The following is a 22631-nucleotide window of genomic DNA, read 5'->3' on the forward strand; positions in this document are numbered from 1 at the left end:
GCCCTGCCGTACCCGGGCTTGGAGTGTATGTGAGGAGGACGGGCGAGGAGAGAGGAAATTGGGGAAGGAAACCAACCAACCAACCAGCAGCACAAGTCAAGACATGGCATCTCACACCTACTCCATCCGTCCGTCCGTTAATCCATTTCAAGCAATCTCATTCCCCTCCCTTTCTCCTTCTCAGAGTCATTCTCATTTGCCTGAGATCTAACATTTGATAGCTTGTCGTGATGATTTTCTTTGTCCGTTACCCAGGCCCGTACGTACGTAGAGCAGTTGGCCGCCTCTCCACCTCGCTGCTGGCCCCTGGGGAGGTCTGTTGTTTGTGTCTGTCGGATAGAGGTGGCAAGGGGGGGGGGGGGGGGGGGGGGGGGGGGGGGCAAGGGGTAGTCGTAGAGTTAAAAGGTGGATGGAAATGTGTCGGGCGAGAAGGGGGATGTGATGATGTTACAGGACACGACAACAAGCCACGACACGACCACAGATTGAGACGAGGATTGGATTGGCATTGGGTAAATCAGGATCGGATTCATGAAACATTCGGAATGGGATATCTCGGGCGCTCGCTGTGTACGTCGGAAGGAGACAGTATGACTGAGTGACTGAGTGACTGACTGCTCAGTAGTAGAGCGTAGATAGACAGACATTCAATCAGCCAGCCAGTCAACAGGAAGCAAAACGTAGCAAAACAACACAAATAGACCTCCGCCACACTAAACCTCACTGTCAACGGCCCTCGCCGCACCCGTCGCCTTAGCAACATCCTTCAAAGTCTTCTCATCCGCATAGCGATCATGCGGCACCCACTTGGCACTAGTCTGGGGCGTCGTCTCCTCGAGCATCTGATCGACCTGCTCCAGGCTGAGCCCCTTGGTCTCGGGAACCATGAAGTAGGCGAACAGCGCGCACAGCGTGCACGTGCTGCCCCACACGAAAAACACCTTGGCGCCCAGGTCTCCCTCGTCGGCGTCGACCATATACGGCGTTACGTAGCCGAGCACGAAGTTCCAGAGCCAGTTGGAGGCGGTGGCGAGCGCGACGCCCTTGGCCCGGATGGGGAGCGGGTACACTTCGCCGATGACGACCCAGGCGGCCGGCCCCCACGTCGAGGCGAAGAAGAAGATGTAGATGCAGACGAAGACGATGAGCACGATGCCGGCGGCGTTGGAGCCCGGGGCGGCGGTACCGACGGCAGCGACGATGAATTCGCATACGAGCATGCCGATGGCGCCGTAGATGAGGAGCGGGCGGCGGCCGAACTTTTCGATGGTCCAGAAGGATACGGGCGTCGAGACGACGTTGACGACGTTGGTGATGACGCTGTACAGGAACGAGTTGTTCAAGCCGACTTGCTGGAAGAAGGTCGTGCCGTAGTACCTGCGACAGCTGTCAGTGATTGGTATGGTGACATGAGGGACAGTACTGACATGATAAAGTTGATGCCGGTAAACTGCTGGAAGCACTGCATGGCGGTTCCGAGCACAACACGGCGCAAGTTTCCACCCGGGCTCCATCCGCCACTGAAGCAGTCAAGCCAAGACGTCTTCATGTGCGCCATCTCGTGGCGGTAGTTGGCAATGAGCTCAGCCAGCTCCGACTGCACGTACTCCGAGTCATGCGGCTGTCCGCGCAGCCTCGCCAGAGACTTGGCCGCGGCCTCGATGCGGTCCTTCTTGACGTAGTAGCGCGGCGACTCGGGAAGCATGGCGAGACCACCCGCGAGAATGATGGCCCACAAGAACTGAATGGCGATTGGTATTCTGTAGCTGCCAGAGTCCATGCGCTTGTGCGTGCCCTGGGCGACGCAGGAGGCGAGCAAGAGACCGATGGTGATGGCGAATTGATAGCCAGAGACGATTGCTGGGACAGTCAGTGTGCTGAAAGTGTGATGAGGCGCTGTTGCACTTACCACCACGAACGGCCTTGGGGGCGATTTCAGACATGTACATGATGATAGTGGCAGAGACGAAACCGACGCCGAGACCAGCAACGATGCGGCCAGCAACAAGCAAACCAACCTCGGTCGAGGCGACTTGAAGAACAACACCGACGATGAAGATGCCACATCCCGCAATGACAGTGTCACGACGGCCAATCCAGTCCGAGACTGAACCTGCAAGGAGAGCACCAAAAAAGGTTCCGGCTGACAAGATGGAAGTGATGAGCGACTTTTCCCAAGTGTCGTAGAGGTAGCCATTGTAGGCATTGACGGTGTCTGTTGATCCGGGGTGGCCAAATTCTAGCTTGAAGTAGTCCATTGCCAGGACACCGCTAATGTAACCCTGCCCGCCGTCAGAATTGCTTGTATCATGCCACTAGTAAACGTACCGAGTCATAGCCAAAGAGGATACCGCCAAAGGCAGCAAAGGCACAGAGAAGGTAGGCCTTGACAGTGACGGGAGCTTCAACAAGTCAGCGTAGCCCAAATAAATTCCTTGCAAAGAGGAAACATACCCTCGACGCGAGCGTTGAGCCCCTGGTCGCGGTTAGACGACGGCGTAAACTTCATGATTGCAGTGCAAGATTCACGACACTCGATGGCGGAAAAGACAAAGGAAGAGACCTGAATTTAAAGTAGACTCGACGGTCTTCCGGCACACGACATGCGCCTTCACAGAGTCGCCGGCTTTGGAAGCACAGCAGCTGACAGGGGTCTGTGCGGGCGACTCGGTACATCGCGGTCTCGACCACAGGGCAGAACCTCATGTACGGACAAGTGTAGCGACTGTGGCTTTTTGGAGCAGGCCCTTCAATGGCTCGCAGGTGGCACAAAGCGGCAGCGGCAAATGTTGTCCTGGGACGGGCGCTGGGCAATTGGAATGGCAGAAGCGGCGGTTTTGTCTGTTCATGGCCGACGCCGCGCGCCACAGTGTCGTCGGATAGGCCTAATTGTGGCCCCCAGGCGCGCCCGAGCCGATTCTCTCGAGCAAAGAGACATGGCGATTTGCCGTGCAACCTTCCGTGCCAGGTCACACGGGCTTTTTTGGCCGATCGTCAGCAGCGCTGGAGAGACCCGGTCGAGGTTTTACTGTACAGTGGTGTGGACGGTGGGTCAACAGGGTGATGGATCCTTTTGACAATGATGCAGATGCAGCCTCGTCAGACAGTTTTTTCGACAAGAATGCGCATGTGCCCGGGAGAATTCTCCAATTCCTCGATGCTCTTGTGAAGGGACATTGTTGCTTCTGCCATGAACGGTGATGCCGTGATGTCGTCATCGCATAGTGTCGAGATAAAGAGAGGCGGGAGGGTCTTTGATCGTTTGTGAAGCGAGAGAGGATGTCGACGTCGTCGTCAACAGGGCTGGTCCGTGCTGCGGGGAAGCTAGCTCTCCATGGGGAAGAGGTCCGGGTCCGGGTCCGGGTCCGGGTCCGGGTCCGGGTCCGGGTCTGGGGCAGCCGCTGCACAGGCCACCCCCTCAACACCATCAACGACACCTCGTCCTTCTCCCTCTCCCTCTCCCATCACTCCCAAATGCCCACCTGTCGGCACTACCCGCCCCTCTCCTGCTCTCTCGCCACGTGTGGCCCATATCCACAGTCTTTCTGGTCGCCACGCCCGTCCCAAGAGGCATGACCAATCCTTCCGTCTATTTCGTCCAAATCCGTGCCGTCTTCACTCCTCGTCTCTGCTGCCATCTCCTCTTGTCATCCGTCTCTTCGCCTTATCTTCCCCTGTCATCTCCAGCTTCTCATCCTCTATCCGCCTTCATGCGACTCAGCTATTAATAGCTGCGTCGGTACCCAGGCCAATCATGTTGTCCATCGCGTTTCTCTTGCCACCGCTGTCGGCCCTTCGCCAAATGACCACTACGCCGCGCTTCCAAACCGCTTTCTGGAAGCTCATGCTCCCCGTAAGCAATAAATCTTTGCACCACCCACCGCCGACTTGGATCAATGCCCGAGCTCCTGAGCACAGCACGCGGCCTGTATGACTCGTCGGCCTCGAGCAGACCCTCAGCTCCAAAATTGCTCATGGCCTTTTCGCTTCGCTTTCCGGCGGCCAAAATGTAGCGCCAAATCCGGCTCGCCGCGCAGCATTGCAAGCCAAAAGATCAACACATGACCTGTCACGCAGTCTCGTGATGCCCTCTGCTGCCTTTCTTTGCCGTGTTTATGCCGCCATTGGTCGCAGGGTATTGCCAGGCCAACGAATCAGGAAAAAGGTCGCTTGTTACTGTCCGGCCCCCAGTCCGTGGCCTCGGGGCCTGACTCGGCCTTAGGCTCGGCCCTGAGGTGATACGACAGCTTCCCCGTTGCTGCAGGCACATGTGAAGAGGGGTAGGTCGGCTCTCGTTTTCGTATCCTCTTGCTCGTTCATTCTCTTCAGGGTGCTATTGGGAATGGTGAGAACGTTCCAGTCTTGCCTGCGTTTGCTGTCGAAAGCCACGGAACACACAACAATGTCGCTCCATGCGCCGTGTAAATTGCGGGTATGAAACGCTGAATTTTCTGAAAATCAAGAGCGGGAGATGAAAGTGGTGAGCTCATCAAACTAGGAAAAAGAAAGGAAGCGGAACACTTGTTTGCCTGCTTACTCATCGATTTGTAGCGGTCATTGCCATGTCTTTTCTCTTCCAGAAGTAGATTGGCCCATGCCTTGCTGCCCTTCACGGCTCCAAGTCTTGCGACATCTCCGTGCTATAGTTCCTCAGCTCAGTCCTCAAGTTTGTGCCAGAGTTTCTCCATCCTGATTGTATTCGAGAGGGGCATAGAACAGCGACTTTGTCGAGCTTTCCTTGAGTATGTTGATTCGACTGCCGTTGTCTTGGCTGCTTTTTGATCTTTCGCCCGCATGGGCAGTTTTTACGTGTCCCGATTGCCGATATCAGAAAGAGCTTGAGGCATGGAGGCCCTGTATTAAGAGGTGAAGGCGTTGTCGCATTGGATGGTGTTTCGGCAACTCGACGTATAGACACAGGCTCAGTGTTGAGCGTCTGCGGCCCAACTGTGTTGAAGATGTCAGCTTCGCAATCGTCTCCCAGAACAAGCTATTGGGATGCTTTATGGCAGTCTGCGCTTGCAGATATCAACACGTTTGGATGCGGACAAGCAGTACGATAAACGAGCTGGCCCGGCGACAGCTCGATTGGTGACTGGGAGGGTGGTCATGGAAAGATTGTTGAAGGCAGGTCGTCTCTCACATTGCACCCTCCTTCAATAGCTTTTCCAGTAGTCGTGGGAATCTGTCTGGGCGTTTTGCCTTTGCCAGGTTAACACCTTTGCATGTCAAAACCGACAACACTTGCCCAGCCGCAAGCGGCGTGCAGGCCTGTATATCGCCGGCGTTGCGCCTCCTCGCCTGGGGCGGTGCCCAGATTTCTAAATGGGGTAACTTCTGCCTCCGGCGTCTCGCGGGCCGCTGTTATGCACAGAAGTCGCGTATATATTCTTTTTCGTCGGCGTGGTGTCCTTCTGCTCAAAACACCAACTCCCACAAACACTTTCCGCGTTGCCAAAATTGCTAATGCACGACAGCAACACCATGGCGTCCACTCCAGACACCCTGTTACGCAAGAACATCAGCCAGTAAGAACTGCCAACGCGCATCTCAACAGCAGAACAAGTCACTGACACCATCTAGGCTGCTTGACTCGGAAATCTACTCGGACACAGATATTAAAGTCGGCACCACCACCTTCAAGGTGCACAAGGCTATTCTTTGCACACAGTCCGAGTACTTCCGTCGTGCCTTTGATTTGAAGCGACCCATGGCTTCAAGGTGCGCCCCCTACTACGTCGGCTAAGAAACCCGCTTTCTCATTTAGCTGCTGATCAGAGACGATGGGATTACAAAGGAAGGAGGCCTTGACCAACATCATCACCCTCGAGGAACCTGATACACCCGAGGTCGTGCGTGCGATGCTCGAACACACATCGCGGAGACTACAATGCTACGGAGGACACCGAAAAGCAATTCCTCGTCGACATTGGTGTCCTGGTCGCTGCCGAGATGCTTTAATCCCGGGACTCAAGACAGTCGCCTTTCCACGGGTCTCGAAGGTCATTGACAGACAAGGCCTTTTACTTCCCCTCCTTCTCGACTGCCATTTCCATGCTGTACGACAACACTCCGGAATTCGACCGTAGTCTCCGTGACCTGATTGTCAACGTGGCGGTCAAGAAGATGGACGAGGAGAACTTGCTCTCAAACAAAAACTTCAATGAGGCGATGGCCAACAGCTGTGGCTTCGCCAAGGACCTGGTCCATGCCATGCAGGCCAGGCACGAATCGGCCATCATCTGGGAGGTTGACTTAAGGCGCAAGCTCTGCAGCAAAGTCACCACGGTTGCAGAGACGTCGTACGCGGCAGACAAGGCCGTCTGCTGCACGGGCTGCGACAGGGTCTTCGGATCCAAATGGTTAGGGTGCTTGAAGGTTTTGCGGTACATGGGCTTGGGGGCCTTTGCGGCGTTACGGTTTGGTGGACCTGGGCCCTAGTTGGAAAAATCGATTCCTCTTCCTCTGTTTTCTTCTCCATCTCCTCTTCCTGTATCCTTTCTCCCTCCCAGCTCTTCCTCTCTGCCGTCAAATTGTCATTGTGTATATTTAGTGCGCTCAACAGAGCAGTCGGCTTCTTGCCAGCCAAGACCACGCTCAGAAAGAGAGGAGCACGTCTTGCGAATGCGATGCAACCAAGATTCCGGGGGCGGTTTTTCGCTACTCCCGATGGGACTAGGGAGCAGTCATTCGCTGCAACTGTTGCCTTGCTCTGGAACCAAACGCTTCACGCTGCTTTGGAGAGCAGCTGTACCACTCGACCTTTGCCTCCGGCATCTCCGCTGTACATGCATTTACACCTAAAGAAAGCCGTGGACTCAATGACCTGCTTGTTGAGGCAGTGCTCAACAAAACTCAGAGTGAAGACATCTTGAACAACGACACATTCACGGACAATGGCGCTTCCTCTAAGGATATAATTCTCGCCCTTCATCCACCAGTTGTCTAGGAACTCGAGGTCGAGTGCAAAATCTGGACTCGCATCACTGATGTCCCGACCGAGGCTGCGAAGAAGAAGAGGGATATCTACGGCGGTAGTCGCAGGGCCATCCGCAGCAGCGGCTTCTGGTTTATTTGAGAGTAATTGACTTCCACGGAGCCGCAGGAATTGCACAAAAACATCATTTCAAGGGACGTCTTGGCTCTTTGGATGACTCCAACGTTCTTCCACCCACAAAACACTGCTTGCTTTCTCGGCTCTCAATCGCCCAAACTACCACGTCTTGTCATCAAACTTCGTCAGCATCCTCGAGAATATCTACATATTTACACCCGAAAACGATCGCCATCTCCGTGATCTTCTCGTTTAAAGCGCCCTCACGAAGATCGAGAGGGAAAACCTGCTCGACGGCCGCTTTTCCAAGGCGGTCCCTGAAGACAATGGCGAATTCGCTGCTGACGTCGTTTTTGCTGGAACCGTGGTCATTCGCGGACAAAGCAGCGCATTGCTGGAGAGAATCTCCGCAAACCCCCAAGCATTGCAGCATGGCACTTTGGAGCGAGGTTCAACGCTTTCATAGACAAGGTTACAAAGCCCTCATTCAACGTCAAGGATTTCTGGAACCGCGTTGGGTTCCGGAGCAGGGGCAGCGCCCACAATTATGGACTGGCGTGGTGTGAGGAGTTCCTAAATGCTGTTGACAGTGTGCTCGAGCAGAGCGAGGACGCACGTAGAGACTTTGTGGCGTTCTTTGGGATACAAAGTGCTTGACACCCAGGTCGAGATAGAGTTGCCACATTTGCATCAAGACACTACCGGTTCCAACATGGAATGGGGAGGAGAGAGGGGCAGATGAAGCGCTGTCTTGAGCACGAGGAACTTGAGGACGCCGAAAACATAGGTTTGGCGATCCCGAGGCCTAATCTCTCATCTAGTGTAAGGTTTGCGCGAAGAAAACTACAGCCCCAATGCGAACTCGGAGGGAAAAGAAGCCATTTGATTGCACCACCTGCGGAGTGGTCTCTTACGGGAAGTATTGGGTTAGCGCTGAGGGATTGAGGTCTGTCGATTTCTTGAGAACATTGGTACAACGCGGCGCTACTGTTGGCTGGTAGTGCATGGCCCTTTTCTTCCTTTTCTTTATAACTTCAAAACCATCTATAGATTTGTTCTAAAGTGCGGCTGAAAACTTTTTTGGTGTGGGAGTCATCTTTGCTGCGGCGATGCGTTGAAGTGAGTCCGACTGGTAGCCATTTCCTTTGCCGCGTCGCAACCCAAACTAAACACCAACGCACGCCACATAGGCGGTCTTTCCTCATCGAAATTACCAATACACTGCGCGGCAACATTGATAATTCCAGTATGGAGCATTCTGACTGCCCAGACGGCATCTTCGTAAGAAGATCGGCGGGTGAGCACCACAACTTGAAACCTCAACCTTGGACACGTCACTGAAGACATCGAATTGCTCAAGTCGGATCTCTACGCCGACGTCAAGATTCAAGTCGGAAAAACCGTTTTCAAGGCGCACAAGGCTGTCGTAATTTCACGACGCGTTCGACTCCATTAACAGTTTCAAGGCACACGCTCCCAACACAAACCCAGAGACCCTGGCTGCCCGTAGAGCTATCTCAACTGCTAAACCGAGATACTATTGCGACGCAGGAAGCCCATATCAACATTACCACGCTCGAGGAGCCTGCGAATCCAGCTGTCGTCCGCGCCGTCCTTGGGTTCCTCACAACGGCAACTACACAACCTCCAACAACGCCGAGGCGCAATTCCGGATCGAAGTTGGTCTCTGCGCCGCAGCAGAAATGCTTTTTGACCTGGGTGTGCTGGGCTGTGTTGTGGATGCAACACCTGGAAAGACTTTGGGGTGGTAGGTAGAGAATTAAAAATTGAAGTCTGTTCGATGCTGTGCTATGTGCTATTCTTGATCGAGAGTCTGTTCTTTTGCGTCATTTAGTGGCTTACTTGAATGCATAACATGAATTTGCTGCTCTGTCTCACTGCTTGTAGTCTGAAACTACTTCCTTTGGTTTCGTGAGATCTGTTCAGGGAGTAGTAGGTGGAGGTGGCGCTAGCTCTTCCTTGTTCGGTCTTGCTGTTCTGGAGGCTTTCCCTCATTGTGATGTTGCTGATGGTGTTTGGGACCATGTGGTTGTCGTTTGCTTCTCGTCATGTACTCAGAGGATTGTTCTGGATCCTGTAGCATCGAGCAGAAGATAATTCAGGTCAGTTTGTAGGCTTTGACAAAGCCGGCCAAACGAGCAAGCACCAGTGCATGAGGCTTGCCCAAGCAACGTCAATCTTCTCCCGCGTTCTTCTCCGGACGTTTCTATCTTGCTCGCGCCTGCCTACAGAATCAGCCTTTGTTTTGCAAGCAACACGCCTCCGGCAGTTCCTTGGACGCGCGCGCCATCACCCCAGTAATCACTTCCGGAGAACCAACGAAACCCAAACCCACTCTTCTAGTGCGTTGTATCAGAGACGACCTTATTTTCTGCAGTCTTCGACTGCCGTTCATTCACCTAGTTGACTCTTTTGTGGCGACCTCCAACGCGTCAACCTCTGCACCATCAACCAACTCAAAACTCCGATCTGCGCTAACAAACCCAGAGCAACTCCAACATGGCGTTCTCCGGGGGCGACATCCGCTTTCGCAAGTCCATCAGCAGGTGAGTATCGCGATCAGCTGCCCACCACTTCATGTTGGAAGCATCGAGTTGACCGGCCTTAGCCTGTTCGACTCCAGCCGGTACGCCGATGCGAAGATCGAATGCGATGGCCATGTATTCCCAATCCACAAGTCCATTGTCTGCACACAAAGCGAGTACTTCTCTCGCGCTTTTGATGAGAAGAATGGCTTCAAGGTAGGGATTTCGACCTGCGTTCTCTACGCATGCTTTGAGTGCTAATCGACTACACGACGCAGGAAGCAAAAACCAACACTATTGAGCTGGAAGATGTTGAGGCTTCAACTGTTCGCGCCATGATCGAATACATGTACCATGGCGACTACAAGACAGACGATCTCGACGACGACACTATGCCCAGCATTAAAGTCTACGCTGCAGCCGAGATGTATCAAGTCGAAGGCTTGAAAGAAGTCGCTGCGAAGCATTTTCAGCAGGTCGTTCATGGCTTGTTCGAATTGCCTTTCTTTCCGAACGCTATCAAAACCATCTATCAGAGCACCTTGGAGCATGATCGTGGTCTTCGCGACATCGTTGTTTGCGCGGCTGCTTTCAAGATTGATGCTCTCCTCAAGAGTCCAGTCCTCAACGATGTTCTTGACGAAGTTGGCTCTTTCGGAAAGGACTTGATCCACGAAATCCGGAAGGAAGAATACCAAGAGAAAACGAAGATCATTTGTCCTTCCCCGTCCATGTACAATCCCGATTATGGAATGTACAGTAATTCCAGCAGAACATGCGGATTCGAGTTGACAATAAGCGCAGCAGTTTTGAAGACCAAATTTCAGATCCATTGCGAAAGATGCGGCGACAATTACCCGGTTAGCGAATGGACCCGGAGTCTTTAATCAAGCTACGTCTTCGACATGGACAGCACACCTCCAGACGTACTTCATCGCAATGACGGTGCTCACCATTACAACGGGGTCTGTCTCATGGGCACAACCGGACAATCATTCTCTGGAGCAGGCGAAAACCGTTGTGGATAGGATTCGTGGTGTTCGAATCACGAGGAGGTCATGAGGTTTTGGGATAGCATCAATGGCTAAAGACGCTTAGTTTATTCAAAGAATCGTAGTCGGATCATGTCTTTCCAGCCTCTATCATTTTATTTCAAGTCATTCGTCAAACTAGAAATCTCTATGCACATGCACTAACTCTACTCTCCTAACCAAATCCAGTTCTGCTGTTCGTGTCATGGATTTATGCGTCAACCTTCCGCGGGAAACCTACAGTGACGCGCTAAAAGTATTAGCGATTCCGGATTTTTGCCGGTTACTCGGCTAAAATATAGCACCTATACTACTTAATAACTAGCTACCTAGGACCTTTATAGTAGTCTTAATTAGTATTTTAAGTATAAAAATAGTATATCTTTTAAGTTTTTTATTTTTTTTACTAATCTAATACTTTATATACTACCCCTTAGCCTTTATAAGTACCTCTACCTATTTTAGTATACTCTCTACTAACGCATTAAGATAATACTATAGAATATTATTCTAGGTAGTCTATAGTATCTTACCTAGTTCCTCTCTAATATAATCTTTCCCCCCCTTAAGAGTTAGAAGGTCTAGTCTATTATTTAGTATAATAGATTTAAGGTAAAACTAGAGGTACTTAATTAGATTTATATCTAGTAAATAGGGTAGCTAATTAATTATTAGTATAGTATAGTCTTTAAACTACTACTTAACCTTTTTAGCTTTATAGATAGGGGTATTATCCTATATAAATTCTATACCTAGTTTCTATAGAGTAGGAATTATTTTATTAAGTACCTAGATATAAGAGTTAGTAGAGTAGCTATTCTTCTTAGCCTCTAGGTTATACTCTATAACTACTAAATTACTATAACTAAGTATACTAGAAAATATAGCCTAGACTATAATAGATATATCCTTTTCTTTTTTATATATATCTACTATATTCTTATCCTATTTCTAGTCTAGTATATAGAAAACCTATATCTATATTCTACTCTTTCCTCTTTTAGTAGAGTACTTATTACTCTAGATAATTTATTACTATTACTTAATTATCTAATATCTATATACCTTAGCCTAAGTAAGATAAATAGCTATATAAGTTAGTATTAATATAGGATGCTTTACTATATACTATTTTATAATCCTATACTACTTTAAGATATAGTAGTAGGTAGTCTTTAAAATTAGGAAGCTATATTATTCTAATAGTTATAGATAGGTATCCTAGGAGTAGAGTTATACTTTATAAATAATAATATATTTATTATAAGATATAGTTACCTTAGGCTAACTAGTATATACCTTAGATATACTAGTATAGTTAGGAGTTACATTCTTTAAGGTATATTAAATAGTTAAATCTAGGATATATAGCTTATATATAATTATTATAGGTTTCTTACCTAAGAAGTGCGCTAAAATAATAAGTGCCCTTTAGATTAAAGAGAGTTCCTTCTTAGGCTGCTTATTACTAAAGATTAGCCTTAAAGGATTACGTAGTGCCATAATTATGGTGAAGTGAAGGTGGTAGGTATACGCGACACGAGTTTCGCGTGTCGCGTTGCGGGGAATTCTCACTAATACTTTTGGCCTAGAACTGTACGTCTGTGTTATCCCTGCGAGGCTAGCGGAAGGAAGCGAAGGATGCTCGCATGCACAACTTTCCCAACGTCCGCCCTTCTGCACAGCGAAATCCTTTGTTTTTCTCTCATCATGATTTTGACTGCGGTTTAAAGTTTGATTCTAGCCTCTGCGTTTCCGTATGCCCTGCGAATCGGACTCTGTCGCGCAAGCCCGCTGAATCCAGCATTCTTCATTCAAAGGCGGGGACTGACTCAGTACACCCTGGTCCTGTATAGTTGGTCTCACATATAGCTGGGCTATCCCTACCAGTATTTCCCCATCACTTCATGGTCCGCAACCCCCGAGCCCATCCTTCCCAAAAGTTTACTGGACCAACAACGCTGCTCACTGCCGGTCCTTCAGTACATTATTGGAGCTTGCGTTGTCGTCGCTATCCACCATGGGGTCAGACCTCACAAGAGTTTCAAGTACACGCGACATGTCGTTCATCGACATCAGCGAGTGGGACCCACATTTTGAACAGAACATCGAACCAAAGGACGAAAGTGCAACCCGGCCATTTTCCAGGTGAGTTGGTATATGTGATACGCGTCTAGGACGGTACTTATCTGCTCCAGACTCTTGGAATCAGGCGATTTTTCCGACCTCAAAATTCACTGCGAGGACGCAGTGTGGAAGGTTCACAAGGCCATTATTTGTTCCCAATCCGAATTCTTCCGTGCCGCCTGCAATCCCAGACACGGATTCAAGGTTGGTTGCTTTTTCTTTCTTATTCACGTACCCATCTAATCACAAGATACTACAGGAGGCCACATCTGGCGTCATTGAATTACATGAAGTCAATCGCTATATCATCCAAGCTGTCATCGATTTTCTCCACACCGGCGCATATGAAATTCCCAAGGAAGCTTATGATGTGCTTCATGATTTCAATGAAACTATACTCCACATCAATGTCTACAGAGCAGCCGACATATATCAAGTCCTTGGCCTAAAACAGGCCGCATTAGAGGGTGCTCAAGAGCATGTGAGTCTTCCTAACAATCATAGACTCAAGGAAATTATCGACGCCGCTTATGTTATACCGGAAAAAAGGTCTCTCACTCTTCGGAATTACCTTGCCAATGAGGTGGCTAGAGGAATGGATGAAATGCTCGATTGTTCAACCCAGACTTCCTGGCTATGGTGCACCCTGGGAAATTGTCCTCCTCTTTTTCTAAGAGATCTGGTATTTGTCCTGCAGGGAAGTGCTAGGGCGCGAAGACATATCCTCAACAAAGTCTGTCAAAACATCACTTTGTTTTGCCCGGAACGCTCCCGTGGCACCGAATTCAGCATTGAGGATTTATGCAATGATGGTCGTTTGTATGTGGAAGCTGTAGAAATTCAAGTCCTGTTGAGAAGTGGCATCAGAAGAAGCGTAAGGCCCGTTCCTAGCAGTCTGTCCCGGGATTTCTTTCAAGGAGCTTTTGAATATCGCAGAGCGGATTGGAATATGCAAAACGCTTGGTCACTTCCTCTCTCGTGTGGTAGTCTTGGTGAAGAACGGGCGAAATCAGCACGTAGCTTGGGAATGATCTAAGTGCGGCCCTCTGTGGTATTCATTTGAGGAAAGCTGCTAGCATCGCAACAGGCACCGCACCAATGCTTACCATTCACTGGTTGGGAGCCTCCATGTTTGGACGTCGTTGGTCCCAATACCCAAGCAGTGGAAGACGAACCGCCAAGTGTGCATCTCGAGTCGGTAGTGCGTCTTCTGCGAACCGCATCACTGTGCATTGTTTTTTGCTTATCCTGGTAGCATAGCTTTGCTTTTCCAAGGGTCTCCTTGCAATTCCATTCAGCTGCATGAGATGAGTCTACGTAAACTCCCGCAGTCCAACTCGGGAACATTACTTCGTCAGCTTCTTGCGAAGCTTGATCAACTCACTTCAGTAATCTCACACAATCATGGGGCACCTCGAGAAAATACAGGCAATCAAACGAGTCTCCTTCAGCCAGTGAGTCTCCTTGTTCGTCGCGCGACGAGTACGTCATGCATGCCAACCCGCCCAAGAATCCTGCAATCGGGCGAATACTCCGACCTCGAGGTCCGGTGCAACGGAGACAGCCATAGAGTCCACAAAGCCATCGTCTGTCCAAAGAGCGAATTCTTCGAGGTAGCCTGCAAGGCCGAAAATGGCTTCAAGGTTTGTGGCTCCCCCCTCTATTTTAGCGCCACGACTGAGAGATCATAATTTAGGAGGCCAAGTCTGGAGTCGTAGAGATGAATCAGGTGGACCGTCATATCGTGCGTACGATTGCCAATCATCTCTACGGCGAAGACTATGATGTGCCATCGTCAGAGTCGGAAGAAGAAACCACTCTTTTTCATGTCCACGTCTATGGAGCGGCTGAAATGTACCAGATCAGTGGGCTCAAGGAGCTCGCGCTCATATATTTCAGAGATTGTTTTCCTAAAGCAGTAAAATTAGAGAAATATGCAAAATGTATCAGTACAGCTTACGGAATCACCAGGGAGCAAGACAGAGACCTGCGGGACTACCTACTCAAAGAGGTCTCCAAAAGCTCGACAGTCTGTCAGAGACTTCACAGCTATCCGCCGCACTTGAAGCAAGTGCATCCTTTGGGAAGGACCTCGTGTTCGCCTTACACACGCTTCAGTTGAGCCAACTGGAGAAGGTCAAAAAGTTCTTACCATGGGACATAAGATGTCCGCACTGCGGAAAGCTTTCTGAGTCCTCGCTGAAAATCCTGGTATTGGACGAGCCAAGAGAGTGTTATCATTGTGGCAGGTCAAACAAACCTCAGAAATGGACCCGATGATCAATTTCGACAACTCCTCCTGTGCGGAGAGCGTCCACTGTGCTCAAGACCAAGAGAAATGACTGCCGTGGGTACAAGAAGGGGCGTTTCCGGCATTTTCGCGTTTTCCTCCACCAGTCGATAGCCAGGAACGAAGAGAACGACCTTCCTTTGTCTCTTTGTCTAATCAGTCTATGAAAGTTGATGGGTGAGTGTGCATGCGCTGACAACGAAATATTTCAAGACAGACTGTCATCTCGTGAACGGAGGATGCAGGATGCATAGGTGAAACATGAGCACGGCGTGACGTCGTGGGAGTGGAAGAGGCTGTTTACTCCCATCGTCACGCATATTTGGGCGCGTCTACCCAAAAGAAGCCTTGTATCGTAAGAGGGATTTCAAAAGGCAAATTATCTCCTGGCGTTACAGCTGCATCCATAGAGTTCATCCACCATCGAAGTTGCGCCTGGGGACTGGCTGCCCGCTACCGCAGCTCCGCCCTTGCGCTTAGGGTATCGTCCGCCACCGCAGATGTGCTTGGGACGCTGTATTTTTACTGCTGCTAGACTGAGGGAGCGTCAATTCTTTCAGCCCCTGCTGTGGCGATGACTCGAAGGCACAAGTATTTGCCGGAGCTCGCTTGTGTTTCCTGATCGGGCAGCGTGTTGTTACTTCGCACCGTCGCGTTGCTTCACCGTCAACCTTTTCCACCCCACATCCATCAATCCTAGGTCATCCGCAGCATCGTATTATTCTGCTGAGGCAACGCTCAGCCAAGGGAGGGTAAGATGGAGCCTCAGCAATCTCGTGGCAAGGGAAAGCACGTCGGCGATCTTCGGTCAGTGACGCCAAGGAGCATTCTTACCTCGTGACGCTAACCTCCCCAAGTTTGCTGGAGTCCGGAGACTACTCTAATCTTGAGATGCACTGCCAGGAGGACAAATGGAAGATTCACAAGGCTAGTGTCTGCCCTCAGAGCGGTTTTCCCGCTTAGCGGTAAGGCCTGAGACTGGCTTCCAGGTGAGTAAAAGATTCCTGAGGCGAAGAGGTACTTCTCTGATACATGTCTCTCCAGGAGGCGACCTCGGGTGTCGTGCGTTTGCACGAATCAAATCCCGACAATGGAGACTTGGAGTGCCTTCCCATCTGCGACCAGACCACTGGACGAAATACAGGCTCTCGGTGGTCCCTTACGCGGAAGCAAGCCCAAATTTTGGTATATGATTCATATCAAAGCACGCAGCAAGATTCAGCATGGTGGTAAGTGCTCTGAACTCATTGCCCCGAGGACGATGCTGACAGACTGGTGACAGGAATACCTCACCACAAGAGACGGGTGCCACATGATCTGAAATCAAATAAAACACAGCATTGAAGGCTGCCAGTCACTCATCAATCAACGAAATATGCTTCCGGAAAGGCAGATGGAACCCCCCAAACCCCCCTCACCGGAGAGCCAACACAGAAGGAAGCGATTCATGCGGAAAAATACCAAGATACATGGAAGTAGTCAGCTGGCTCAAGGACAAGTAGTGGTACAGAGAGTCAAGAATTACAAAGAAATAATGAATGTGTTGGCGCACATCCTGCAGCAGTGACTGACCTGAGAATCTACTGTTGCTTCTACTCTGACAACGAAAGCTAGATTGTTTTGAGCAGCCATGATTCAAACGCCACGTCGTATCATCAACAGCACTCCACGTACTTGAAGTCTTTGTGGCTGACCCCCGAGCGACCGCTCCGAGCTTCAGGAAGTGGAAGGCAAGTTGCGTGGGGACTGATGTCTCTTGCAGAGCGCTGCTCCATCCACAATGTTCCCACCTCTGCTCGAAGCCCACGTCTCTCACGACAAGCCGAAAAGTCGACTCGTTTAGCTGATTTGTGGGCAATACGGGGCGTGGTTGCGCACTGAGTTGAGTCGGACTTTCTGCGCACGCTTTGTGAGGACTCAGCCCTGAGCGAAATCGTGCCTGCATTTCTCGAAGTTGAGCCAGATCAAATATGGCAAGAGCGCAAGCCCACGAACTTCTTTCGCGACCACAAAGCACCCATGTTCCTCCTCGGTAAACTTAAACACCAGCATCTTTCCCGTGTCACCCTTTCAAATCACTGCGGCATTCATTGAGCACGGAGGAATAATCATGGAACAACCATCTCTTGAAGCCATCATCCGCGCCCGGGAAAAATACTTGCCGTGCGCAGCTTTCCCATCTCGGCTCCGACGGTAGCTGACCGTCGGCAGTCTACTGGCACGGGGAAAGGAGACAAATCTCGAGCTACGATGGGGAAAGGAACATCACGTCTCCATCCACAAGGAGCTTCTATTCCTACAATGTCCGGTCTTCAAATCGATTCTCGACTGGCGAAAACGCAACGGAGTGCGGGCTCGCCGCCGCCGCCACCCCTCAAGAGCATCGCTGATCAAAGACACGGCAGAGAGACACCAGCAACCTGTATTTCTACGGCGAGCACCCGCTCATCATGAAAGCCCTAATCACGTATCTGTATGAAGGGACATACGACCCGCCCACACGGCGCGAGATCGACTCGCCCCTGCTTTTCCACGTCGACCTCGCCGATGCGGCGGAGCTGTGGGGCCTGAAGCGACTCAAGTGCGTTGCGGACGAATTCTTCATGAAGATTCTATTGGAGAGTTTCCGTCAAAGAGAGGTCATTGGCACTATGCACATGGCGTACCTTGGGGCACGGGCGACCAACGCTGTCTATCGAGAAAATGGACGGCGGTTGCGTCAGGATGAGGTCAAAGAACGGCTAACAGACAAAGATTTCAGAGGCGTACGGGAGATGATGAGAGAAGATATGGCTCTTGCTGTGCGTAGGTTTCAGGAGGTCGAAAGCGTCGTTGTTGGCCGGCATTGTTTTTCCCCCATCATTCAACCGAGGCGAATATCGCGGAGCTTTGTTTAGCACAATCGAGAAAAGCTGCTTGTAAACTGAGCTTGCATTCTTCTGCCTTTCCGATACCTTGCTCCAAAGGTGTTTTGACCCCGGGAAAATCCTTACGTCTTGGGCAGACATGTTACGACCATGATTTGTGGGAAATCCAAAACAAAAGCGTTTTGCGGGAAACAACAACGTCGTCTCTCGATAATTGTGAGCGAAGCGCAGCTTAACCGCGCACTTTAAGTGAAGTGAGGCGATGTTGCGCCAACGCAGGCTTACACGCTTAAGATTCAGGTCGATGAGGCATACTTACGCGGCCTGACTTTCCATTGCCGGTCTTGTTTCCGGAGTAGCTGCTTTTCGTGTTGATTGACGGTGTGGGGACAATTTCCGGAGCCAGCTCCGAAGATTGGCTTGCCAGAGGGTTGATGCTGCGGTTTGGCCGATGAGATGTAGCTCCCTCCACCTGCATTATGAGCCGATTAGGTCTGCGTATTGTTCGATGAAGTGGGGCCACTGCCGAATCCACCGGAGTTTGGGTTGTTGGTGGAGAGGCCCCGCGGGCTGGGCACAGGCGTGGAATTGTTGAATGTGACGCGCGGCGTTTGGGATGATTGGCGCTGTGTGACCGTGGACAACGTCCAGACGCTTGCGAAACCTTCTGCGAAGTTGTCCCGATCGTTGACCAACGGTTTGGAAACGGTTGAAATGTCGGTTCCGAGAAAAGACGACGACGATTCCGGGACACAGGAAGTCTTGAGGTTGAACAAGGATTTTACGGGCGTGGAATAGTCAGCTAACCTGATCTCTTCCCGCGAGAAACTCATGTAGGGCTCTTTGAATTCAATTGCTTCAAAACAAGAGCACTCTTTGGCAGCATAATTGAGCTCGATGTAGGGGCTGGAGATACCGAAGATAGACCTGGGCACAGCAAGAGTCGTAGTGGCATTTGCAGCGGCATTTCGTGTGTTTGTCTGAGTTGCTGGCGGCGTTGGCAGAGCTGGCCAATTTGCGAAAAGGCCCGCGGTAGATGCTCCTCCAAAGGGCGCAAGCTGAGTTGTAGGGGGCGGCGTGTTGATGAGAGCGCGGACAAGATCATGGCCGAGTCCCTTGACTTCATCCATTGCCTCGCAGAATTTTCCAATTTCCAACAAGTCATGTATTTTCTCCCTGCACAGCTCGAAGACGAGGTGGCGCAACCCACTGTCACTGGCAACGTCCAGGTCATAGATCGCCTTGACCGCAAGGTGCATGCGCAACTCTTTGAGACTCGTCGCGTTTTCAAACACTGTCTTGACCCGATCTTTGGCTAGGTCTCGCAGGCCCTTAACGTCGTAACTCTCTCCAATGGCGCAAACCTGAATGTGGAACAGGAAGAGGGCTCCTTTGTCGTTTTCGCGGTGCACGTTGTACTCAAATCGATAGAGATATTCGATCAGAGCCTTCACAGCGGCAGGATCGTCATTCTCGAGTTTGATTTGGCTTCGGTAAGGGTCCTAGACAAGAAAGTCAGCCGCTGTAAAATTTGGTTCAAGTGGGTGGGTCGCACTGTAGAGCTGTTGCGAGTTTGGACAGCATTCATGAAGACTGCGCTTTGCGAGCACAGGACCATTCTGTGAACATTGAAGTAACTTCCGTCGTTGCACAGGACTTGGAGGTCAGCGTACAGCCCAGATTCTAGCATTCTTTGACAGTCAGCGAACTAGAGCTTGCAAAGGTGTAGAAGTGATGCGGCTCACCCTCTTAGACCAGCTTTGAGTGGACCAAACACGTTTTCCTCTGCCATGATAAAGCGCGCCTAAGCTTTTACTGTGGTGATGTTTCAAGAGGGAGACAGATCGCTCGTTACAATAACAAGGCCTTGTGTTTGTCGTGGAAGGAAGGAAGGAAGGAGAAAATCGGCGACGCACGCCGATCCAAGGAGTGTTTAAGACAAGATGGTGTTGAAGAAGCGCGGGCGCAACGTGATTCTAGTCGTGTGCTTTGGGAGATTGTATTTGGTTGATGGCGCGTCGTTAGGTGGGCAAAAGTGGAGGATTGAGGTTGGCGGCGGCGCAAAATCCCATCTTCCGTGGCTTCCTGCCTAGGTCGTTGCTGCTGTTTGCTTCCAGAGATGCAGGGGGAATTGAGACTTTGAAAACTCGTGTGTCTCCCGGATCTCGCTGGTGTGTGTCAACGCGCAATGCCCGCTGCACTAGGGGCGCTGCGGCCTGTTACAAAAGACCTTTGAACAGGTTAAGCCAGCTTCGTCCGTCTTTTCGCCGGTATATTTTCAGAATTTCCCAAGCCAGAATATGTTTCTGTTAACATGTTTGCCAGACACGACTTCATTAGGCAGTGTTTGCCACAAACGCCCATCAAGAGCCCACTTTCGACACCCACCATGTCGCATTGCACAATATTTTCAAAAGTATCTCGATTGTAGAAAACGCAGAACAAGAGCGAGGAGCAGGGAACCGACTGACAAAAGGACGTCTGCATTCGCGTAGTCAGGTCGATGGTGGCGCCATTCCTTGTCAGGAAGTACAAGCGAACTCAGAAGCTCTCGCAGACCCCCTGAAAAGCGACCCCCTGACGATTTTTTGACCGTGCCACAAATTCACTCTATTATTTACAAGCCGAGCCATCAATCTGTCATGAAATCCTTCAAAAATTCGTTGCGGGCGATCCAACTGCGGTTTCTCTTGCCATATATCCAAAGAGGGATCGTAAGGAGGCAGACAGCTAGGAGACACGACCCCAGGACGTTGAATACCGACAAAACTCCCTTACTGGCGATCCAGTCATTTACGAAGAAGGTCAATCCAAAGGTCAAGAAGTTGCGAGAATTAATAGCGACGAACGCTTCCTCTGCGAGGTGGGGGAACGAGTCCAGGATGTATCCGAAGACGCATACTCCAGCGAACGCCAGTGTAGCATTGGCGATTCCATACGTCAAAACCGGTCCGGCCCAGTGTGTCTGATTGTGGAACGTCACGCCAAAGCCATAGAAGCCTGCGCAGCCAATGATGATCACTACAACCATAAGCACTAGGCGGAACTCAGGCTCGTACACTCCATGGTTGCGGTGTGCAAGTTTCAAACACAGCCAGTCGTTCAAAGGACCCGAGATGACTTCTGAGATGAGGACCAGGATAAGCGGAGAAAGTCCCGTGAGTCCAACCTGGGAGACACTAAAGTTGTAGGGCGGCTGCAGGAACAACACTCCGTTGACGACGGAAAAGACGACGATCCAAGTCAAGGTGGTGCCGTAGATGAGGAAGCCCCAGACGACTGCCGGATAGCAGAAGAACATCACAATCGGTCGGCTGAACACCTTCCACACGGGTGCTCTGGAGTATCTTTGGCCGGTCCAGGGTAGAACAGTCTGCCAGTACGAGATCTTGGGCTCGCTCGGTCCAGGATGCTCCACAGCCAGCTCCTCGGTATGCTCTGGCAAAGCGCCCTTCTTTGTGCCGAGATCGTCGTCACTGTTGTATTTTCCTTCTCTGACGATGGCGTTCAGGTTGACAGGCGGACGGTTGAAGGATGTTTCCGGAACAAAAAAGACGATCCCGATGAGGGATACTCCGAAGAGGATTCCGCAGACACCAAAGGTCCAGTGGTATCCAAGGTTGTCGATGATGTAGCCGCTGACGAAGGAGGCCCCGCAGATACCGCAAGTCAGAAACAAATTCCACACCGCGATTCGAGTTGCGCGTTCGTGGACGAAATACATGTCTCCGATGGTCGCTTGAACCAGAACTTCATATGGAGCCATGCCTACTGTTGTTAGCTCAGTCTCAAGGATCATTGCAGGCGACTCACCAATTCCACCGATGATTCGACTTCCAAGAAACGACTTGTACGTATGAGCTTCGGCGCCCCAGATGGAAACGATAACAAGAAGCACAATGGTCAAAAGGTACATTGGCCTCTTGCCAAAGAGCTTGGCGAAAGGATTGATGATGAAGACGCAAAGCCCCAGCGTCAGAATGACCCAGGCCGTGGCTTGGGAGAGCGTATTGACGGAAACGCCCAACTCTTTCGAAATGGGCACGAATCCAGGTCCAAGCATAGGCCCATAAGCTCCGACTACCGCAGATGCGAAGCCGACTATGAGAAGGATAGCATCCTTTTTCCAAGTTGGCCACTTTGTACAGAGTCAGCTCATGGAACATTCGTGGAAGAAGGATCGGCTTACATTGAGGGGATCGTTGGGAGAATCTGAAGGCTGCGGGACCAGTAGAATATGCGAGTATTTCCCTTTGCCATGTTTGAGACGCTCGGGTGGAATGTCTTGAAGTTCAGGCGGCAAATCTCCCTGATCTCTCATCGCCGCTGTCACGACCAGTCAGCGCTACTCTCTCAACTGGCGAGCGGCAACGAACCCGTCCCCGGCACAACCTCCATCTTGTGGTCTTCAAGGATTCCGAAAGGCATTTTGCTGATTGACAGGTGAGAAGCTGCTGCTGCTGCAAACGCAAAACCGTCTCACAGAGGGAGCAGAATTTGTCTTCAAAGACCGTCCCCGCCAACGGCCCTTGAACTGGCTCCTTGCCGCCTTCCCACCTGCTGCACAATGCTCATCATTTCCGGGCAGCAGAGCTATGATGGCACACCAAGCCCGAAGTGCGGAGACCCTGGCAAAACATGGTGCAGCTCAAAATGTGGGGAAGCTTAAATGGCCCGGACATGGATCAGCCACCACCGACTCTTCAGGTCCACTCA

General features: G+C 50.9%; 8 protein-coding genes across 8 annotated transcripts; 5 read left to right on the forward strand and 3 right to left on the reverse strand.

Moving 5' to 3' along the window:
• Window positions 1-713: 713 nt before the first annotated feature.
• On the reverse strand, window positions 714-2509 carry IWZ02DRAFT_494147 (general substrate transporter; the record flags this gene model as incomplete). Its single annotated transcript, XM_066769997.1, has 5 exons — window positions 714-1377; window positions 1428-1860; window positions 1910-2282; window positions 2329-2402; window positions 2455-2509. The coding sequence occupies 5 exons, from the start codon at window positions 2507-2509 to the stop codon at window positions 714-716; spliced, it is 1599 nt and encodes a 532-aa protein (XP_066618684.1).
• An 825-nt stretch (window positions 2510-3334) lies between these two features.
• Window positions 3335-3934, forward strand: IWZ02DRAFT_436720 (uncharacterized protein; the record flags this gene model as incomplete). The annotated part of the gene is made up of 1 exon (XM_066766560.1): window positions 3335-3934. One exon carries the CDS (start codon window positions 3335-3337, stop codon window positions 3932-3934), a length of 600 nt encoding a protein of 199 aa, XP_066618685.1.
• A 1550-nt stretch (window positions 3935-5484) lies between these two features.
• Window positions 5485-6441, forward strand: IWZ02DRAFT_436721 (uncharacterized protein; the record flags this gene model as incomplete). The annotated part of the gene is made up of 4 exons (XM_066766561.1): window positions 5485-5528; window positions 5584-5721; window positions 5798-5852; window positions 5980-6441. 4 exons carry the CDS (start codon window positions 5485-5487, stop codon window positions 6439-6441), a joined length of 699 nt encoding a protein of 232 aa, XP_066618686.1.
• Window positions 6442-9574: 3133 nt separating this feature from the next.
• IWZ02DRAFT_502532 (BTB/POZ protein) lies at window positions 9575-10694 on the forward strand (the record flags this gene model as incomplete). Its single annotated transcript, XM_066770305.1, has 4 exons — window positions 9575-9621; window positions 9684-9816; window positions 9879-10354; window positions 10405-10694. The coding sequence occupies 4 exons, from the start codon at window positions 9575-9577 to the stop codon at window positions 10463-10465; spliced, it is 717 nt and encodes a 238-aa protein (XP_066618687.1). The 3' UTR covers window positions 10466-10694.
• Window positions 10695-12227: 1533 nt separating this feature from the next.
• IWZ02DRAFT_94386 (BTB/POZ protein) lies at window positions 12228-14015 on the forward strand. The gene is made up of 3 exons (XM_066771454.1): window positions 12228-12779; window positions 12830-12962; window positions 13018-14015. The coding sequence occupies exons 1-3, from the start codon at window positions 12652-12654 to the stop codon at window positions 13792-13794; spliced, it is 1038 nt and encodes a 345-aa protein (XP_066618688.1). The 5' UTR covers window positions 12228-12651; the 3' UTR covers window positions 13795-14015.
• A 3143-nt stretch (window positions 14016-17158) lies between these two features.
• Window positions 17159-17826, forward strand: IWZ02DRAFT_494151 (uncharacterized protein; the record flags this gene model as incomplete). Its single annotated transcript, XM_066769998.1, has 4 exons — window positions 17159-17211; window positions 17260-17395; window positions 17454-17738; window positions 17803-17826. The coding sequence occupies 4 exons, from the start codon at window positions 17159-17161 to the stop codon at window positions 17824-17826; spliced, it is 498 nt and encodes a 165-aa protein (XP_066618689.1).
• Window positions 17827-18403: 577 nt separating this feature from the next.
• Window positions 18404-19707, reverse strand: IWZ02DRAFT_509348 (uncharacterized protein; the record flags this gene model as incomplete). The annotated part of the gene is made up of 3 exons (XM_066770472.1): window positions 18404-19417; window positions 19471-19606; window positions 19661-19707. 3 exons carry the CDS (start codon window positions 19705-19707, stop codon window positions 18404-18406), a joined length of 1197 nt encoding a protein of 398 aa, XP_066618690.1.
• An 820-nt stretch (window positions 19708-20527) lies between these two features.
• Window positions 20528-22521, reverse strand: IWZ02DRAFT_94443 (serine/threonine kinase 16). Its single transcript, XM_066771455.1, has 4 exons — window positions 22292-22521; window positions 22105-22241; window positions 21729-22053; window positions 20528-21683 (listed from the first exon to the last, which is right to left on the reverse strand). The coding sequence occupies exons 1-4, from the start codon at window positions 22341-22343 to the stop codon at window positions 20548-20550; spliced, it is 1650 nt and encodes a 549-aa protein (XP_066618691.1). The 5' UTR covers window positions 22344-22521; the 3' UTR covers window positions 20528-20547.
• Window positions 22522-22631: the final 110 nt, after the last annotated feature.

The sequence above is a fragment of the Phyllosticta citriasiana genome (assembly GCF_038021145.1).
Source record: "Phyllosticta citriasiana strain CBS 120426 chromosome Unknown IWZ02scaffold_16, whole genome shotgun sequence".
NCBI classification, from domain to species: Eukaryota; Fungi; Ascomycota; class Dothideomycetes; order Botryosphaeriales; family Phyllostictaceae; genus Phyllosticta; species Phyllosticta citriasiana.

Bases quoted from the DNA above. Each gene is read 5' to 3' on its own strand.
- IWZ02DRAFT_94386 (XM_066771454.1), top strand. From the start codon at position 12,652: ATGGGGTCAGACCTCACAAGAGTTTCAAGTACACGCGACATGTCGTTC. The intron at 12,780-12,829 runs GTGAGTTGGTAT...TATCTGCTCCAG, and splicing joins GCAACCCGGCCATTTTCCAG to ACTCTTGGAATCAGGCGATT. The intron at 12,963-13,017 runs GTTGGTTGCTTT...AAGATACTACAG, and splicing joins ATCCCAGACACGGATTCAAG to GAGGCCACATCTGGCGTCAT.
- IWZ02DRAFT_94443 (XM_066771455.1), bottom strand. From the start codon at position 22,343: ATGCCTTTCGGAATCCTTGAAGACCACAAGATGGAGGTTGTGCCGGGG. The intron at 22,242-22,291 runs GTTCGTTGCCGC...TGGTCGTGACAG, and splicing joins GGAGGTTGTGCCGGGGACGG to CGGCGATGAGAGATCAGGGA. The intron at 22,054-22,104 runs GTAAGCCGATCC...CTCTGTACAAAG, and splicing joins CTCCCAACGATCCCCTCAAT to TGGCCAACTTGGAAAAAGGA.